This window comes from Vigna angularis, chromosome 3 (assembly GCF_016808095.1).
Source record: "Vigna angularis cultivar LongXiaoDou No.4 chromosome 3, ASM1680809v1, whole genome shotgun sequence".
Classification (NCBI taxonomy): domain Eukaryota; kingdom Viridiplantae; phylum Streptophyta; class Magnoliopsida; order Fabales; family Fabaceae; genus Vigna; species Vigna angularis.
In genome coordinates this window covers 3,191,736-3,210,250 of record NC_068972.1, presented here as the reverse complement: position 1 = coordinate 3,210,250, position 18,515 = coordinate 3,191,736, and the positions used below count along the sequence as shown (strand labels likewise).

General features: G+C 32.1%; 3 protein-coding genes across 4 annotated transcripts; 2 read left to right on the top strand and 1 right to left on the bottom strand.

Annotated features, from left to right (window-relative positions):
* Window positions 1-323: 323 nt before the first annotated feature.
* Window positions 324-724, top strand: LOC108322062 (uncharacterized). Its single transcript, XM_017554018.2, has one exon. It carries the CDS (start codon window positions 427-429, stop codon window positions 652-654), a length of 228 nt encoding a protein of 75 aa, XP_017409507.2. The 5' UTR covers window positions 324-426; the 3' UTR covers window positions 655-724.
* A 562-nt stretch (window positions 725-1,286) lies between these two features.
* LOC108322055 (uncharacterized) lies at window positions 1,287-2,004 on the bottom strand. Its single transcript, XM_017554006.2, has one exon. It carries the CDS (start codon window positions 1,951-1,953, stop codon window positions 1,432-1,434), a length of 522 nt encoding a protein of 173 aa, XP_017409495.1. The 5' UTR covers window positions 1,954-2,004; the 3' UTR covers window positions 1,287-1,431.
* A 5,354-nt stretch (window positions 2,005-7,358) lies between these two features.
* On the top strand, window positions 7,359-18,298 carry LOC108322032 (uncharacterized). Of its 2 annotated transcripts, none has more exons than XM_052874837.1 (13): window positions 7,359-7,752; window positions 9,834-9,943; window positions 10,030-10,140; window positions 11,518-11,575; window positions 13,234-13,323; window positions 14,571-14,665; window positions 14,860-14,913; window positions 15,162-15,299; window positions 15,552-15,609; window positions 15,739-15,853; window positions 17,142-17,211; window positions 17,656-17,727; window positions 17,854-18,298. In XM_052874837.1, the coding sequence occupies exons 1-13, from the start codon at window positions 7,587-7,589 to the stop codon at window positions 17,968-17,970; spliced, it is 1,254 nt and encodes a 417-aa protein (XP_052730797.1). In that variant the 5' UTR covers window positions 7,359-7,586; the 3' UTR covers window positions 17,971-18,298. The 2 variants fall into 2 exon arrangements, with proteins under 2 accessions (XP_052730797.1, XP_052730798.1); XM_052874838.1 differs by lacking the exon at window positions 7,359-7,752 and adding an exon at window positions 8,762-8,785.
* Window positions 18,299-18,515: the final 217 nt, after the last annotated feature.

The following is an 18,515-nucleotide window of genomic DNA, read 5'->3' as shown; positions in this document are numbered from 1 at the left end:
AAATCAAAATACATTTTAAAGAAAATGTAATTAACTGGATGAAATTACTAGTTGAAATATGTTTATATAAGAGATCAAGGTTTAAAATACTTTTTCTTCAACTTCCTCTGTACGTCATTATACACGCATTGGGAAAACCATGTCTAACGGTATCATTGAAACTAACAGTTACGGTTAAATGCATTTGAAAATTTTCCAAGTTCAATTCTTGAATCCACGCATTCGTTGGGAATAACAGGACAATTTTAGTTATCTCTACACTATGGTTAACTGCGAACAAAGAAAACATTGATTCCTTTGAACAGAGCTTTCCATTTTTCTCTTCTATAAATACCTAACCAAATGAGATTGCATTTCTCATTGTCGAGATATTAATAAATTTCTCTACTCTCCTATCAGCAACTTTAGCAAGTGACCATTCGAAAGATGGGTGGCCAGGACGGTGGAGACAGTGCCGGCAAGGTAGCCGATGGTGGCAAGGGAGGCGGTGGTGGAAAAGATAGCGGTGGAGGAAATTCAATCGGCGGTGGTGATTCAGGAGGAAATATGAAGGCCCCTGGTGGTGATGGAAGTTCCATCTCAAGAGAAGCATTTGAGAGCAATCCAAAGGCATACTTCAGTGATCTGCATGCTGCATCTAAGCCAAACAAGTAGTTCTATTTTATCAAATGCTCAAGCTCTAACTCTTGTGCTCATTATGTCACTTTTATCACTATAAATAAAAGCACCTATTTTATATTTCTATTTATCGATTGAGTTTTTTATGTGAAGAACTGAGGTTGCTTGAACTTGTTTAATTTAAAACAAAATTTCAAAACCTAATAAAATTATAAACATACCCACAGCAGTAACCTTCCACAGAAATCTATTTTCATATATATGAAATGTTTAATCTTCAGGAAAATTTAATAATGTGCGAAAAAAAGTTATAATTTAATTATGTGAAAGTATAAAAATAATTTTCAAATGCATAATCTGTGTTAAAGAAAATTATTCGGAAAGGGACAGAGGTATTTCCAGAAGATGAAAACCGTAGTTGTTTTGAATTTGGCCATTGTATTGCTTTGCCCAATTCATTACATTCACAGATCCTACACCAGCTAGTCCACGCGTTAGTCACAAATGGACAAATGGTGGAACATTTCACTTTTCATACAGTATCTTTCACTCGCTTCAATATTTTATAAGAAAAAAAAAACCTAAAATTAGGTAAAAGTCACTAAATATCAGTCCCCATTAAATTAATCTGAATATTTATTCCGAAAAAAATAAATGAATAGTCAATGTATCACAAACAAATTACTTTGTATATATGAATATTTTGTACAAACTTGATGCTACGGCTGCTCCACCTCAGCTAGTTTTTCTTTTCGAGTGTTGAATAATCTACTCGTTAAAAAAAAATTCTGATGCATAATCAGGTTTCACCAATCACCTTAACCTAGCCGGTTCCTCCGTTATAGTTTCCAAAACAGGCTTTCTTGACCTACAACAATTTAACCTATACTGAAATCCTGAATCCACTCCTTCCAAACTCAACCTTGGAATCTCCACATCTCTTTCTGCATCTGAGTTTTTCTCCACTTCACCACCGCCGTTGTGCGGAAGAACGCGCGTCTTTCCGCGGGACAGTCTCTTGGCGGCGGAATTAGCCGCCAAGAAAAGCACCGCCATGTCGGCGGCGGTGACAACCGAGTTCAGTCTCCTCATGGGGAAGAAGATGTAAACGTTCCCAAACTCCAAGTCTTCGTCGGCGGCGAGAGCAGAAAACCTTCGACCAATATGAAGAGAACGAGAATTGACGAGAAAGTAAGTGGGGTGTTCAAGCATGAGTTCCGCCGCCTTGATAACCTCCCTGAATTGCTTGACTTCACCGGTGGGAATGATGACTCTGGTGGCCTTGGAGTTCTTCATGAGAGGAGGTGCCAAGGTGCATGAAACGTAGTTGCCCATCACGTGGAGTTGATTAAGAGAAGGGTTTTAACGTTGGATAGAATCGAAGAATGAGGGTTTGTTTTGTGGGTGGGTTTGAAGTGTGTTGTGGTATATATAGAGAGGGAGAAAAGTCAAAGAGGAATAAAAGTATTAGGTTATTAGTATTAGTATGACATATTCACGTGGTTGTTGTTGTGAATTATATCGTGTGCGTGTTAAGATGTGTTGACGAGTGTTGGCTGGATGAGACTTGAGAATGCGCGTAGGTTTGAAAGAAAGGAGTGAGAAGGAACATTGGTGTTGGCCAAATTGAAGATATAATAATACTTTAACTTTATGGCTGTCACATATAAGGCTGAGATTTTCACAAACTCCTGTGGGATCCACCTCTCTCTTCTTCTCCAAAAAACTATCAATTGTTTTTTTCTAATTTTTAATCATTGTGTTTAAGAAATAAATATGTTTTTAATTTTTAAATTTAAAATGAAATTAAAATTTGTGCTTATTTTAAATTTTGATATGTTTTAAATTTTCAGTTTTTTTAAAAGTGGATATATATTTTTTAATTTAATATTGTTATTTATTTTTATATGTTAAATTTTAAATAATGTTTTAGGTTGAAATTTGAATTATGTGTTAAATTGTATAAAGAAATATAATTTAATACATAAAAAAAATTTTGTAATTAAATTAGATTTTTTTTTAAGTTTGAAAATAAAAAAATTTCTAAAATATAGATGAATTTTAATTTTGTATGGAATTAAGTATTTAACTCTTAAAATAGTAAATGATTATATATATATATATATATATATATATATATATATATATATATATATATATATATATATATATATATATATAAAGATACTGAAAATGGTAGGAAACGCATAGTAATTTATGCCGACATTTTTCTGTAAAGATGTGAGAATATGAGTAAATGAGGTAAACAAGTGTGAAACAATTTCATAAAGTGCGGAATTCATACTCCTTTGTTTTTTCTTTCACTTAGTCTTGAAGACTGTACGCGTGATCGTTAATATTTTAATATTAAGAGTATGGATTTTATCTAATAAACTTATAGTGTTGTAAAAGAGGTGATTCGGTTTTATTTAATTCATTTCATCACGACTTAGTAAAATTGAGTTGAGTTAATTTAATTCGACAAATAAGTAAAAGAATTCAAACTCAATCCAATTCATTATAAATTTGTGGGTTAAATAGGTTGATTTATTAATTTATTTTATTATAAATTTTTTTATTCAGTTAAAATAAAATAACAAGATTTTTATAATTTAAATATAAATAAATAAAAGGATAAGGGTTTTAAATTAAACTATAATCTATCAAATATAAAAATTGAGTTACTAATTATAGATTTGTAAATTTTTCATGTTGTCTAATAATTTCATATAAAAATAATTTTACATGAGTTTTTGTTTTAATATTTTGTAAAATGACTAACTCAATAAAAAAAATATTTATTAGAAAAATTAGATGGATTGATGAGTCAACCCACAAACTCGATTCACCACGGGTTCAACCCAGGTGAATGGTGATGGGATTGTTAATGAAAGCATTCCCAACCAAACACAACCATAAGTATCCCTTCCCATAGTTGATTATATCTGTCTGAGTCGGTCACCAAGATAAACCATTGACTCTATAAAGGAGGAGGTTCACTGAAGAGACACAAACACACTAATATGATATGAGTAAGGGATTGACATCACTCACAACCAAAAACATAGATTAATGAGTTTTTCATCTTTATAAGATGCTCTACTTTCTCATTTCTATTCAATGTGAGACTTAGACTCATACTTGGATTCTCAACAAACATGTATCAAAATTTCAATTTTTTTTTTAATTCAACCTGACTCAAACTCGTAGTAGGCCGAATTAACTCATGGATTTCAATCCATTTTGACAACACGACTTTGCGTGATAATTGATTTATTTAATTTTGAAATATTTTACTTAGTTGGATTTGATTTAAATGTTGTTTATGATGATGAAATGAAATTAGGCAGACAGGAGTCCAAAGAAAACAAATTTGAAGTTACATTTATTTTTGTAACGAATGAGTTAGTTGCAAAGCAAGTTCGATTAGAAGACGTCAATCAGAAAACTAGGTTTCGTTATGGTTAGTTTGTCAACAACTCATTTCTCTTCACAAACAAAAACACATCACATCACCATCAATGTGTTAACATGGTCCCAAATAACTTAAACTTTTCTTTAATAAGGAAATTTATAATTTTTCAGAAAAATTATAAACTTAATTTTTTCTTATTTCAAATTATTTAATTTTACATATTCTGGTGAGATTTAACAATTTTTTTTAATTCCAACAGAGTATTTTAATTATTACTATGTACAAAAATACCACTGGAAAGACAAGAGATATCAATTCAATTAAATTGCTATTAATTCTCATCCATCTAAGAATAACTTTATATTAATAAATAAAAATTTTACATTGAGAAACCGTTCTGTCTTAACAATAAAACAACTATAAAATTATCAATCAAAAAATAATTTTTTAGTATATATGTTGTCTTATATTTTAAAAAAGAAAAAACTGATTGGTTTGGATAAACAAATTCTAAACGACATTAATAAAAAAATATATTATCAATGTTAATCAAGAAAATTTCCATTACTGTTAGTCAAGATTACCTCGACTAAAAATAATTGTATTTGACATCTTTGTCCTTAAAAGCACTTGAGACGGTTAAAGGAAAAAAAATGCATTTAAATTATTTTTTATTTTGACTTCTAAGCAAGAGATTGTTTAACTTATCCAAAAACTTATTATTTTCATGTAATAAATAACACTAACACGTCTCAACAAAAATATGACCTCAAAGATGATAATAACAAAAATAACAAAAATCCAACTTTAACTTGAAATTGTTCATTTTGACAACAACCTTGTGTTAATAATGACAAGCCATGTCATCCTAATGAAGTTCATGTTCAATTAAAAAAATAGATTTAAAAAAGATGAATTTAAATCTATTGAAAAAGTTCCCTGATGCAATTGTAAAATGTTGAGAGCACTGATTGATTATAATCTTAGAGAAAGAAGTGTACTTAAGAAAGAAACAAGAAACAATAAGATGCATGAGTAAGTTGGTTAGTGTTGTCACATTGTTAGCATAGTTTCTGCTGTCCTGTCATACTAACTTGCATAGTCATAATCAGACAATCCATGATTTGTATTGTTTCCATGATGCTTTTATCCACTTTTTTTTTCCTGCATTAATGAGTGCTTTTATGCATTTTTGTGTTCCTATTCATTTGCTGGCTATTTAATATTTGAAGAGATGGATAAAAGAGTTTTGAGGTGCATGGTATAAATGGAAGACAAGCTTTCTGGTTCCAGTGTGTGTCAGCTGTATTTGTCTCACTTTGATAAGTCCCACACCGAACAATCACTCACCAAACATATTTGCAAAACCAACATTGAAGATAATCATCTTTGCCATTTTTAACTCCCCAGCCACTGCCTTAATTATTCTATCCAACTACTATCATATACAAGTTGCTTTACTTCACATAATCTTAAAAGACAACAAAATATATATATATATATATATATATATATATATATATATATATTATAAACTCTCAATATAATTTACCCTTATTAAAAATCATTGTAAATAAGCAAATACGAGCAAACAATTCCATTGTTTACTTTAACTATGGGGAGTAGCTAAATTAAGAAAAAAAATAATAGTATGTTTTGAACGAGCAAATTCGTTGAGTAAATCTTAATCCACCTAGCAAATTACTAAGCAAAATAAGCATCATTGAGATCAATGTAAACATTGGGCAAATTTAATTTCGTTCAAAGAATAAAGGAAACTTTTAAAGCTTGCAATATAGTGAAATAGAAACTTGAGAAGATGATTTCGTCTAGAGCCGAATTTGACAGACTTGAATAATCTAGCTCAACAAATCTTTCAAATAGAATGTGAACATCTTTAAATTTGAATATTTGTTTAACGAATTTTGTTTGATGAAATTATAAAAATGGATACTCCTTTGCTGTACAAAAAAAAGAAAAATATGATTTATTTTTAAATTAAAAATATTTCATCTATATTACAATTAATCCTGCTAAAACGGGTCATTTGATTCGGTCTACCCACGGGTTGACACTTAGTAAGTTAACTTAACCTAGTTCACTTATTACTGAGTCGAAAAAATTTGAATTTGACCAAACCCACTACGGTTTGGTGAATTAAACGAGTTGAACTCAGTTAATTACAAGTTTTCTTTTTAAATAAAAAAAATTATAATTTTTTTTGTAATTTAAATATGGATAAATTTCACTCTAAAATGATGTTAACTGCAAAGACAACTCAAAACAAATAACATACAACTCAAATGTAATCCAAAAACAAGTTCAAAAAACGAATAAATAAGTTTCTAATATTGATAATTTGTGTCATTTATCTATTTATAAAATTAAAGTATTCAATGGATAAATTATAATATTTTGCTCTCTTAAAACATTTTCTTCTTTATCCCTGTTTAGAATACAATAAAAAAAGTATTAACTAATAATATTGAAACACATAGTAATAAATAATTAAACTAAACTAAGTGAGTTGACGAGCTAACTCACTTCACTAAGCCAGGTAAGCCATGTTCTAAATTAATCGGGTTAAAAATTAATCCGTATAAAAAAATTACATTTTTTTTAAATCTAACTCGACTCAAATTCATACTAGACCGATTTGACCCGCGAATTTTATCTCAAATTAGAATTCATAATATAATATAATGCAACAAGGGTTAATTAGTGATTTAATTTATAGTATTCAAATTTGCATTCTTTAAATAATGTAATAAAATAATTTAAATTGTTTTTTACTTTAATTTATAATTAAAAAAAGAGGACAATGGATAGTTCATCCTGCTTCATTTTTTATTCCATTAATAGATCAAAACAGATTGATAAATAAAAAATACTAACTTAACGTGTTAAATTAAGACGAAGTGAAATGCCTGTGGTTCCCTTTATTATCATACCATCATTGTTAATGTTATTTATTCTCAAACAAAATAATATTTCAAATCAACACTAAAACACATATTATAAAATAATGTTCTAAAAGATAAAATATATGAAAATACTTATGTCTTTATATTTTAAATGATCTTAGTACTAAATAATTTTTTAATTAAATAAAATAGCGTTTTATACTCTTTTTTATATAAACCGTATTTGCCTATATTCAAACTTAAAATAGCAGTTGTAATCGTTTATCAAAAATTCATTCACATGCAAGACATTATTTATACTCTGTTCTGTTTAAAATAATTGGCCATGTGCGCTGGATTTAGTTAGAATCGAAATGTAACGGTCACTCAAATGATTAAATTGGAAAATGGCATTAGGGCAGGGAAAGGGGAAATGAGTGATGTATTTTGTTTTGGCAAGTTTCAATTTTTGTTAAATTTTTGTAAGATAACAGAATTTGTTGTTAGTTTTTGGGATATGAATGAGTAATAATAATAATAATATAGTAGTCAGAGGTGCATTTTGCAATTGCAGTCATCTTTGTCACCTTCTTCTTTCTTCTTCTTCTTATTCTTCCTCAGCGAGTGAGTGAGTGAAGGAGTGTGTGAATATGAGCAATCCCAAGGAAGAAGAACCGTTTTCTAGAGCTGCAAGAGCAGCAGAAGATCTTTACCATCTTCGAGACACTTATTTTCCACCCAACCCCGATGACAGAATCTCAAAGTTGCAACACGAATCCGATCTCGCTCTTAATCTCCTAGATTCCATTCCCCCAGGTCAGTTTCTTTCCAATCTACACATAAAAACGTTCCCTTTTACCGCTTTTCAACGAAGGGTATCCTTCTCCCATGCTCCTTCAACAACCCGTTTGGTTTATACTTCATACTCAACCGTTGTAACGCGGGAGCTTTGTTTTGTTGTGTTTTTTTTTTCTTTTCTGGGATTCTGGTTGAAGATTTGAAATTCAGGTTTTTCATGACTTCTATTTTGCTTTGCTAATAATGTGTGAAATGAAATTAGTCTTCCCTCCCTCCCCGTTTGGGGATGATTGCAACCAGTCTTTTAGGTAGACATGTCCGATAGAAGCATTCAGTTGACAAAGTCTATTCAGTGGACAATTGTTTAACACTTTTTTTTTCTATGGGTCATCAGATGCACAAATTACCTGTACTTGTGTTAAACCAAGCATTTTTCGAAAGTAAGTCTGGGTACAAACATCTGGTACGTTGTAATAGAAGGGCAACATTACACGCATGTTGGAAATCAAGAACATTTGTCTTTTCTTTTTTAATGTAAAGGATGTGTTTCAGAATTTAGTGTTTTTTTTTTTCAATTTTAGAAGGTATGGTAATGGCATTAGCCTTAGTGATCATTACACCACCCTAAATATGTGAACTTCTATTTTATATGAAAGGATATCACTACCGAAAGAAAGGATATCATCATGGGGATGGCGTAGTCTTACGTGAAGAAAGCCCCAGTGTCTAACATAAATTCAACTAGTTGAGACTGATCAGCCTCAACTAGCAAGAGGTGTTTCTAAATATCTATAGTCTGATGCTTTATAACAAAAATTTAAGTCATTTCCCTTTAAGTTGGTTTGCTAGGAGGATCATATGATGCCATAAATTTCTGTCTTTTATTGTTGAGTAGATAAAAATTATTACCTCTGAATCCCTCTTAATGATTTTGAACTATAGTTTTCTTTGGTTTCTGTCTTCCTTTGACTATTGAACTATCTTCTATCTAGTTAGCCCTCCATGGTGGTTCTTTTATGGGTCTTCTCCTCACATGCCCAAACCATCTAAGGTATATCACTCTGCCAACTTTTTTGCAATAGGGGCTACTCACCATTTCCTAATGCTATCATATTTTTGTGTATCCACTCATCCATTGTGACATTCTTATTTTTGCAATGTAATCTTACTTTCTTGTTGGCTCTTTAAAGTCCAACATGCTATCCCATGTAGCATTACAGGTCTTCTATGCGGTAATTTTTTCCTTTAAGCTTAGAGTGCTACTTTTTACCACATATCACCCGTGAAACAATCCTCCATTTCATCCACCCTGCTTGGATCTCATCGTAGAGGTCACTCTCTGTCCCTCTGATATTTTGTAGGATGGGCTGAAGGTACTTAAACCATGCTATTTGTGGTACTATATGTTTTCAACAATTACTAGAGTTACTGTGTTGTATCCCTCGATAAATTCCTTATACTTTGTCATACATGTACTTAGGAAAATCCATGTGTTTCCAGCCAAGGCTTGTCTCCAATTTTCATATCTCTAACTTTCCATTTACTTCTTGTCCCAACTCTCCCACTAAGACTTTATCATGGTAGACTTCAAAAAACATGCACCGTATAACTAATTCTTGAATATGTACCGTGAATATGCCCCAAGCCAAGATCAAAAGATAAGGACTCAAAGTAGGTCGTTGGTGCACACTATGGTTATAGGAAAATCTTCTGTATGTTTACCTTTTGCGCAGTTGAAACTCCAAATTTCTCAGAGTGGCTTAAATTGAGCAATCTTGTCTTGATGCCTTTCTTTTGTTATACTGTCCATAGAATCTCTCTACGCTTTTTTCTCCAAATAAATAAAAAACATTTGTAGGTCTTTTTTGTTCCTCGCATATTCCTCCATAAGTGTTGGTTATGCTGTGATGCTTTATAGTATATGAAAAAATATGCTTGCAGAGAAACTGTTATAATGTTCATATTGAATATTTTTCATATTTTTTTCTGCCCAGACTCACTTAGAAAATAGGATGACATCTTCCACTTTTTTTGCTTTTGAACAATGCTTCTGCTTATTTCTGATAAAGTTTGTTAATAAAATTTATTGCATTTCCCAGAACAAAGAAGATCACCTACACAACGTGCAACATTTGAATATCTTAGGGGTAAGATGTTGGATGTATTTCCTGACTATAGGAAAGAAGCTGAGGATCATCTATCAAAAGCTGTAAGCAAGATTGAATTTTAGCTTCTTTGATTTAGTGTCTTTTTGTTGATGTTTAAATGATTGTAATGTACTCTTACATGGGCCAGGTCAAGTTAAACCCATCTCTTGCAGATGCTTGGCTATGTTTAGGAAATTGCATTTGGAAAAAAGGAGATTTAACTGCTGCAAAGAACTGCCTCAGTCTTGCATTAGACAAGGTATCAAGAGTATATTTTGTTGACTTCCACGATTGATACTACTGTAGCCTTTTTATAATATTTACAATTGGTTGCAGAGCTAGAGATTTCATACACCCCAATAATAAGTGACGGGCTGGAACTTGTTCATTATAATTTAATAAGTTTCCTTCAAATCATTATGTTTACAAAAGAATGGAGTTCTTACACGAACTTAGTTTTGTTTGTTTCCTCTGTTTTTGTTTTTGTCTCCTTGTTAACGGGGATGTTATATTTACCTATTCCTCCTATGTATTCTTTCCGCTAATTTGAAATTTTTTTTTTATAAGAAATGAAAATAATGAAATTCAATATTCCCTTCTCCTTTGTGAAATGTTGGAACTAAATAGTGAGGCATTTTCCATTTCCAAACAGGTGGCAAAAGAGATATTCTTGAATCTGAATATTGATCTATTTCAAGGAATATATTTTATCTCCACTCTATTCCTGTCAGCAGTGTGCAAATTATAGTCTGCTTATTTCATTTAATGATCAATATATCCTGTAAATTTTTGTGCGGATAACAAGCATATATTCATTTGCACGGGTAGCAATTGTATACATTTTAGAAATATATATTTTAAAAAGAAATATTAAATTACATGTTCAAAATTGTATAGAAAAACTGAAGAATAATGTGCTAACAGTGTTACTGATGAAAAATTTGGATTGCTACTAATGAAGTTCAAAGTCTGAAACTTGAGTGAATGAAAAAACATGATGAATGATTTTTCTTTTTCCTGGAAATCCAATCCAATTCAAAGCCTTCTTAACATTTTACTAGAACATCCATATATTACTAGAACATTTTACTAATGCCTGTTAAGAAATTAAGGAATAGAACACACATGTATCAAAGAAGGCTTCAATTAAATGAACCTATATTAATTTGTATTTGTATATCTGTTTTTAACAATGTTACCCGATTTTGAATCTTCGATATAATTGGGGCTTCAGTAACACTAAACTGTGAATATTTTTTTTTTGTTAGAATGACTTGGATAATGGTCTAGCAACAAGCGGAATTGTTTTCTATGCCCTTTTTTTAAATGCTTTAAAATCATTTCACACTTGCACTGTGGCTAGCCTGTTCCTTGAGAGTTAAAGTATTGCATCTCTTTGAAATCATGGTAATTTCTTAACATGATAGTTTGGTTCTTGTTTTCCTGGTATTAGATATGCATCTGTAGTTGATGCGCTTATCGGGAAAGACTATTATTTTTTAATACAAATAAGGGAAATTTACTGGAGGCCAATAGGCCATAACCGTTTTCTCGCAAGTCTCATTTTTAATTTGCTCTACTTCATATTCCATTTAGAGACATGATGAATGACAATAGGTATTTGTTGTCTCTGCAGGGTCCTAACAAAAAGATTCTTTGTCAACTGTCGATGCTTAAAAGAAAAATGTCTCAAGGTAAGGGATACGTTTACATTTCTATTCTTTTGAAGATCATTTTTCCTTTTTACTAACTCCTAATTTGTTCAGTCATTGTAACTTGATTTTTCGCACTTGTGTATATAAAATGAAAGAGCCTTATGAATCCACATTCATCCTTTGTGTTGACTTTTGTCGTAATTATACTGATTGGCATGGTTTTCTACTTTTACGAAGTCCAAAGCATCACATGATCTGTATAGCTGATCTCACATAATGGTATAAGGCTATTGTTGTGGTGGCGGTGCTCAGTCTCTCATGATTTTCAAGAGTCATTAATTTTAATGCATTTTTTATGATAGACACATGCAGTCAGAAAAAATATCTGATTTTCCTTAAAAATAGGCTTAAAACCCTTCATGATGTTAGAATTGGGGAAACTGTGGACTATTTCCTCCTAGTGGAACAACATGTTATGATTGCTTGTAACTGTAAGAAAATATTTTATTTAGTGGTCTCAGATGTGGTTATATTAACATGATAGTGACGCCTGAGGTTCTGGGTTGCATTGATTCTTGAGCATTTAATTACCTAAGGGTATCTTCAATGCAAGAACTCAATTTGGATTTTTAACTCTTTTACTAGGTATCTTATCCCCACCTGGGATTTAAGAATGCTCACTAAATTTACGCCAGTGGTAGTAAAGAACTTGACTTCTCAACTTATTTGTAGTGGTTGTCATTTTATTTAATCTACTTGCAGAAGAACCCCTATTTTAACTTGGGAATTTTTTTTATGGTTAAGAAACAGTAGCTGTTAGTTTTGTTTGTAAGCAACTTCTGTATGAATTCATTTGCCCCAATGGTATTCCCAAGTTGCTTAAATTTAAGAACATGCGCAACTTCATAGGAGTTGCTCTATGTTACGTATTTAAACAAAAACACAAGTCAGAAACAAACCTATTGTGTATTATGAAGCTCTAAAATTTTTGTATACATGCTTGGATGCATATACATGAAAAGTTGGGGATGACAGTGCAAGGGTGGAGGAAAAGTGGGGCTGGTACGAATGAAGGACAGAGGCGAATGTGCAGAGAGAAAGGGGATTCTAATTTGTAAATGAACTATGATAGTTATATATATTCATGTATTTAACCTTTTCATTTCTTTTATTTGTTGCCAAATTAATATCATAGGGGCCTTTTTTGTATTTTTGTGGATTAAAACAAGAATGGGAAATATTGGGATCTAATCGATCTCTTGCATTTGAAGTATGAGATTATTTCGTGTGTTTATAGGAGTTTGTATTCTCCAGCTACTACAGTTGGCGTTTATTGTGTGATTGTCCAATGCTTCTGATAAACTGGCATCGAAACTTAAACTCCACCTTGCCTCTCAGCTGCAAATGAGCAACGTGGGAAGTGACACTAACACATTGCAATGTTTGCCTGGGGTCCAGGGCTAGTGCACAAACAGCCTGCATGGGTCCTGAGGCTACAAAATGTGCTGGGATGTTTAGGATCATTGCAAGATTTATAGGACTTATGTCCCACATTGGAACATGTGATTATATTGTGTGCCTTATATGGCTTCGGCCTTTCCAACTACAATTGACTGGCTTTTGTGGTATGGTTCTAGATTTCTTAATAGAAAACTGTCTAACACTGAGATTTATTATTGTGCTTTCTATGAACTCAGGTGTGGAGAATCAAGCAGAACTGGTTGAGGAAAGCATTCAACATGCCAAGGAAGCAATCACTTTGGATGTCAAGGATGGGAACTCTTGGTGTAAGCTCTCATATAAGCTATTACCATGACATTTTAAAAAAAAAACATCTGATTACTGAAAGCTATTTGGTCTATTCTCCAGTAGATTTATCTGTAAACATACAGTCAGCTCTAATTATGATGAATTGGTGATTGGTGTAAAGTTGCTAGTGATTAGGCTGTAAGTTATTTACGGAATAACCCCTTCATTTTTAATTGATGAAAATAAGTTACACTGTAAACAGTGGAGCAGTGCACATCTTAGATACACATGGTTTCTCTCTAACACTGTTTCCTTAAATGAACAGAGATAATTGAAATCGAATATTAGTGTTGAGATATGGCTCAGATTCTGTTATATGGGTAGATTTTAAAAATACAATTTGTATTTATTATAGATTGCAAAAATGGGGTGGATCCGATAGGCTAGGTGACTTAACCCACCCCCGCCTAACCTGTTGGACTACAGCAGGTTGGTCTGGCCGGCTCTTTATTTGTATTTTTTTTTAAATGTAGATGTTATTAAGTGTTTAAGCTTGGGGTTCCAACTATATATATATATATATATATATATATATATATATATATATATATATATATATATATATATATTTGCTTTAAGTTTTCAGTCCTAATAAAAATCAATATTAGGTCCTTTAACTAAATTTTGTCTATTTAGATTATTTTATGAAATAAGAAACTTAAACTTTCCTTTTTTTCTGTTTCTTTTGTTTTGTTTTTTGCTTTTTGATGGAACAGCCTATTGGCTCACGAAGTTGTCCCTAAGGTGGACCATATCTTTAGTCCACCAGTAGCTGGTAGGGCAGTTTGTCCTGATCCGGTATTAGCATGCATGGGTAGGACAGGGCAGACTGACCTGTTTTATCACCTCTAGTATTTTTCTTAATAGCCAACTTTAGGATATTAGCTATATAGAATAATAAATTAATATTTTCCTTATCTTTAGCCTATCTTGTATCTGTGTATTCGTGACTCCCTTTTACAGCATGAATCAGTCAGAGAACACAGTTCCTGCATATCCTTTTCTCTGATCTCAACTCAAGTATAAGAAACCAATTTTCTTTGTCCTATCTGTCCTAAGATACTATCAGTGGTGTCCTTAAGAAGTGTTTATACCTAAATAGAATACATGTGGGAAATCGAGCAACTTTAAATTTTCAGTATCTCTCTCTTTTGGTCCAAGTCTTGTTTGTTCTGACATAAGATGCAATCTCTGATCTTTTAATATCATCTATTCTGCTTGGCAGATAATCTTGGAAATGCTTGCCTTACAAGTTTTTTTGTCACTGGAGCTTGGGATCATACCAAACTTTTACATTCTTTAAAAGCATATCAAAATGCTGTGAGTATGAAGAGGGAAGATTTATAAATAGAAATTTATAATGTGCATACGGTAGAAATATATCTTACTTCTGGTCACTTTTGTTATACTCATTTCTACTTGGAGATTATTATTGTACGTAATATTTATTGGTGAATAGTATTATCATTTACAAATTGGAATCGAAGACCTAATGTTTCGTTAATATGTACCAGGAGAAAGATGAAAGAATGAAGTCCAATCCAGATTTGTATTTTAATAGTGCTACAGTACGTGGAATCTTTGATCCTTATTCTGTGTTTCATTGTATTCTAGTATTCATTAAAGAAGAGTTTGACGTTGAATACGCCACCTTACTTTTCTCCTATATTTTTACTGTCGTATCAGTTCCACCTTAATACAAAAAGTAATATTTAGACCCCAGTTATATAATAGCCACAGTGGCAACTACATTTACTGGGCATAAATAGTGCATTGAATATTGCTTTTTCGTGTTTCTCTTAATAATTTCTTACAGGTTAACAAATATCTTGAGAACTACCAGAGGGCCCTTAGTGGATTTGAGGCTGCTGCTTTAAAGGATCCAGGTCTCAATGCTGCAGAGGAGGTTCAGAAGATAGTCAGTTTACTTGACAAGGTGGACAATCTTTTGAAGGTAATGAAATGAAAATTTTCCTTTGGCTATGTAGTGGTAATTTAAGCTAGTAATTTGTTGAAGCATTATTCATAGGTTTTTTCTGTGGCTTGATATTCATGCATGGAGGATTCTTTTCATGATAAAAGCTGGTAACTTCAAGAAACATTAAAGTCCATTCTACTCCTCTCCCCACATACCAGCAATTTTTCTAACAGGTTGTAATCAACATATTAGAAGCTGCTGGTTTATAAATAGTTTTATTATGCACAGGGACATGTAAGAGCTAAGCGAATGACATCTTTGGCTTCGTCATTGGTTGCTGTTGATTGTAAGCACTTTTCTGTGAGCTTGGGTTCAGTTTGTGGTCCATCTTTAATTCTACTCGGCCTCTGCTTGTAATAAACCGTTAAATCTCTTCACTATACTGACTTGACTCATGCCTACTTTTTGGTGCAAGTGAAATCGCCATACAGAAGAGTTACCATAGACCTTTTATCAGAGGGTCCAAATAGAGCTCTTGCAGTGGAGGGGAAAGTTTTTTTCTTTATTAGGACTGAAGGTGTTGCTCCCCTGTAAGTCCTCTACTCCTGAAAAGCATCTTTAACTATATAATGTCTTTTCCATAAACAGATCCTTTGAAAAGCTTCATTATATACCCAGGAATGAAATTCCTGAGGTTAATATAACTGAATATCGAAATGTTTGGTTAATATTTGTCATTCACTGTAATGTTTTTAAATTGATTTTGCTAAAAATAAAAATATTAGAAAAGGTAAAATAAGATGAAGGTTTACAAATCGTTTTATGATACAATGGGGGCAAGGAGGGAAAATTTCACTAGACCCTACTTGGAAAACGGGTTGATTATTTGAGTCACTCTGTTTTATAAAATAACTTCCATTCACATGGAAATATAAGATCCCCACCCTTACACATGGGACTATGAAAAAGGAAAATATGTGTAATATACATTCCTTAGAATGAGTCAGCTTGAGAATAATTTCTTATAATTTGCACCAAACATCAGAATGTTACATTCCCATACTCGCATCCTGCCAATAATTTTGTAAGACTTGAAACAAATATACTTGTACATTTAGAGGCATTTTCAAAATAATCCCTATTGTCTTTATTGGACATTTTAGAGTAAAAATAGAGCATCTAAGTTAGCACCTACTTGATAAAGTATAGCACTACTCCAAGGAATTGAGTACCTCTTAGAGAGCACTAAAGGTACACGAGAAGATAAAAAAGTAGAGAAGCACTTAATTAACCGAGCAGCATGTAGTTAACCATGGACAGTGCTATAATGGTGTACATTATTCTGAAAAGATTTGTAAGTTTAAAATTCAATTTTCTAAGAAAAACTTTATAGGGTCTAAATAGAAAATACGGAACCACAATTTTAGTTTTACCCAAATAAATCTTTTCCTGGTTCTTCTTGAAGTTATTTGTTCAAATGTATTTTCCCTAATAATATATGATTGTTAATATTTATTCTGTCTTATGTTTAAGCAGGATAAAATTTTAGATAAAAAGACGATAAATTTTGAATTTTCATTTCATAAATGACATAGTAAATTGGGGCATACAAGAACAATTCACTAGAAAATTCGTATGGTTTTGTTTTAAAGCAAAATACCTGTGGGTAGTGAAAGGAATAACCAACCGAGACCTTAATGGCTATTTGTTGATAGTTCTCTTTCCATAAAGATTTCCCACGAATTGTTCTCTGTGTCAACTTTCACCCATGTTAATAACATGTTTTTTTCCAGAAAAAGAACATATTTTCTTACCATTTATGTTAAAATGTCTTGGGAATTGTTGATTGGAACCAGATATCTTCTTGTCATTGCGCAGATACTATTTGCTTTGTGATTCAAATCATTCCTGCTTTGTTGTCTCGATTTATGGTGTACGTACTGATGTGGTAAGAACTGCTGCTGAACTTTTATTTCGATTTCTCCTATTTTCTTTTTCTGAAGTAGAAATTAATTGTTCTACCATATATTTCAAGGGTGGCAAACCAGTTGCATACTTCCTTGTTTCTCATGTCTAGTAAGATTTCGTCTAGTAAGCATATGGACTTCGTTCCTTTAGGGAGTGTCCATGAAAAATCGTCGTGTTGAGATGTTTGATAACCATTGACATTAAAAGGGATAAAAGAAATGACCAAATGATCATTGGCAATGAAGTGTGCAGCTTTACTAGTTCTGATATAATTATTGATTATTGTTTTATTCGTCCTCTCTTCTCTTATTTACGTGAGTACTTATTTACTGAATAATAGTTTGGTCTGGTTGATTGTTTTTTTTTCTTTCCTATTGCCATGCTTTATCAATTGATTAGTTATAATTGAGTCCTTATCATCCAGATTAAAGAAGGAGATCAACTAACAATGCTTGATCCTTATTTTCGTGATGTTGATTTGTCGTGGAATGAGAAGGTACGCTTTCTTTAAAGATGTTATTTATTTAATGCCATGATTTGCGTATTCCTCCATGTGTTTGTAATATAGAACAATGCATTCTGATTAAGGATTTACCTTGCTTTTATGTATGTTTTACAAAAGCATTACCAGTTCAAGTCTATACGCCTGGATTTCTACGAACAAGTACTTGTAAATGGAAAAGCTTTGACTCCTCAACAAGCTGTTCGTACGTCAATATATGCTCAACATAAACCCTGAAAAGGCCACTACTGAGTTATTTGAGTTCTTCTTGTCTTCTGGCTGTTGGTGTTGGATGCTATATTCATTGAGTAAATAGATTGGTTGGTTGGTACATTTATACATGTGAATTCTGGTGGCTCACAATCTGATAATAGGAAAAGGAGAAACTTGAGAGGAAAGTGTTACATTTGGCTTTCTGTTTTGTCCATCAAGCTTTTACATCTGTTGAATATGATAGCTTGAAGATTCTTCTGTTTGTTTCCGATGCTTTTAACAGAAAGTTTTGTAAAAATCTTGTTTGTTGTTGTATCAAAGTCCATCTCACAAATGCTTCATCTTTTTTTAATTTCTTTATCTTGGCAAGAAAAATGAAGGGGATGATAATGAAATGCTTAGAAACTTATCAACTTTCTTGTAATGTCAAACGGTCCACTGAAGAAGTAATAGTTTCACATTCTTTAGCAGAAGAGTTTCTTTGAGGAAGCTCAAGCTAAGCAAGAATCGGTGAAATGAAAGAATAAAGGCATTAGGAGGCTGTGTAAGGCAATGTGAAAGCGCAGTTT

Bases quoted from the DNA above. Each gene is read 5' to 3' on its own strand.
- LOC108322062 (XM_017554018.2), top strand. From the start codon at position 427: ATGGGTGGCCAGGACGGTGGAGACAGTGCCGGCAAGGTAGCCGATGGT.
- LOC108322055 (XM_017554006.2), bottom strand. From the start codon at position 1,953: ATGGGCAACTACGTTTCATGCACCTTGGCACCTCCTCTCATGAAGAAC.
- LOC108322032 (XM_052874837.1), top strand. From the start codon at position 7,587: ATGAGCAATCCCAAGGAAGAAGAACCGTTTTCTAGAGCTGCAAGAGCA. The intron at 9,944-10,029 runs GTAAGCAAGATT...TACATGGGCCAG, and splicing joins AGGATCATCTATCAAAAGCT to GTCAAGTTAAACCCATCTCT. The intron at 11,576-13,233 runs GTAAGGGATACG...CTATGAACTCAG, and splicing joins TAAAAGAAAAATGTCTCAAG to GTGTGGAGAATCAAGCAGAA.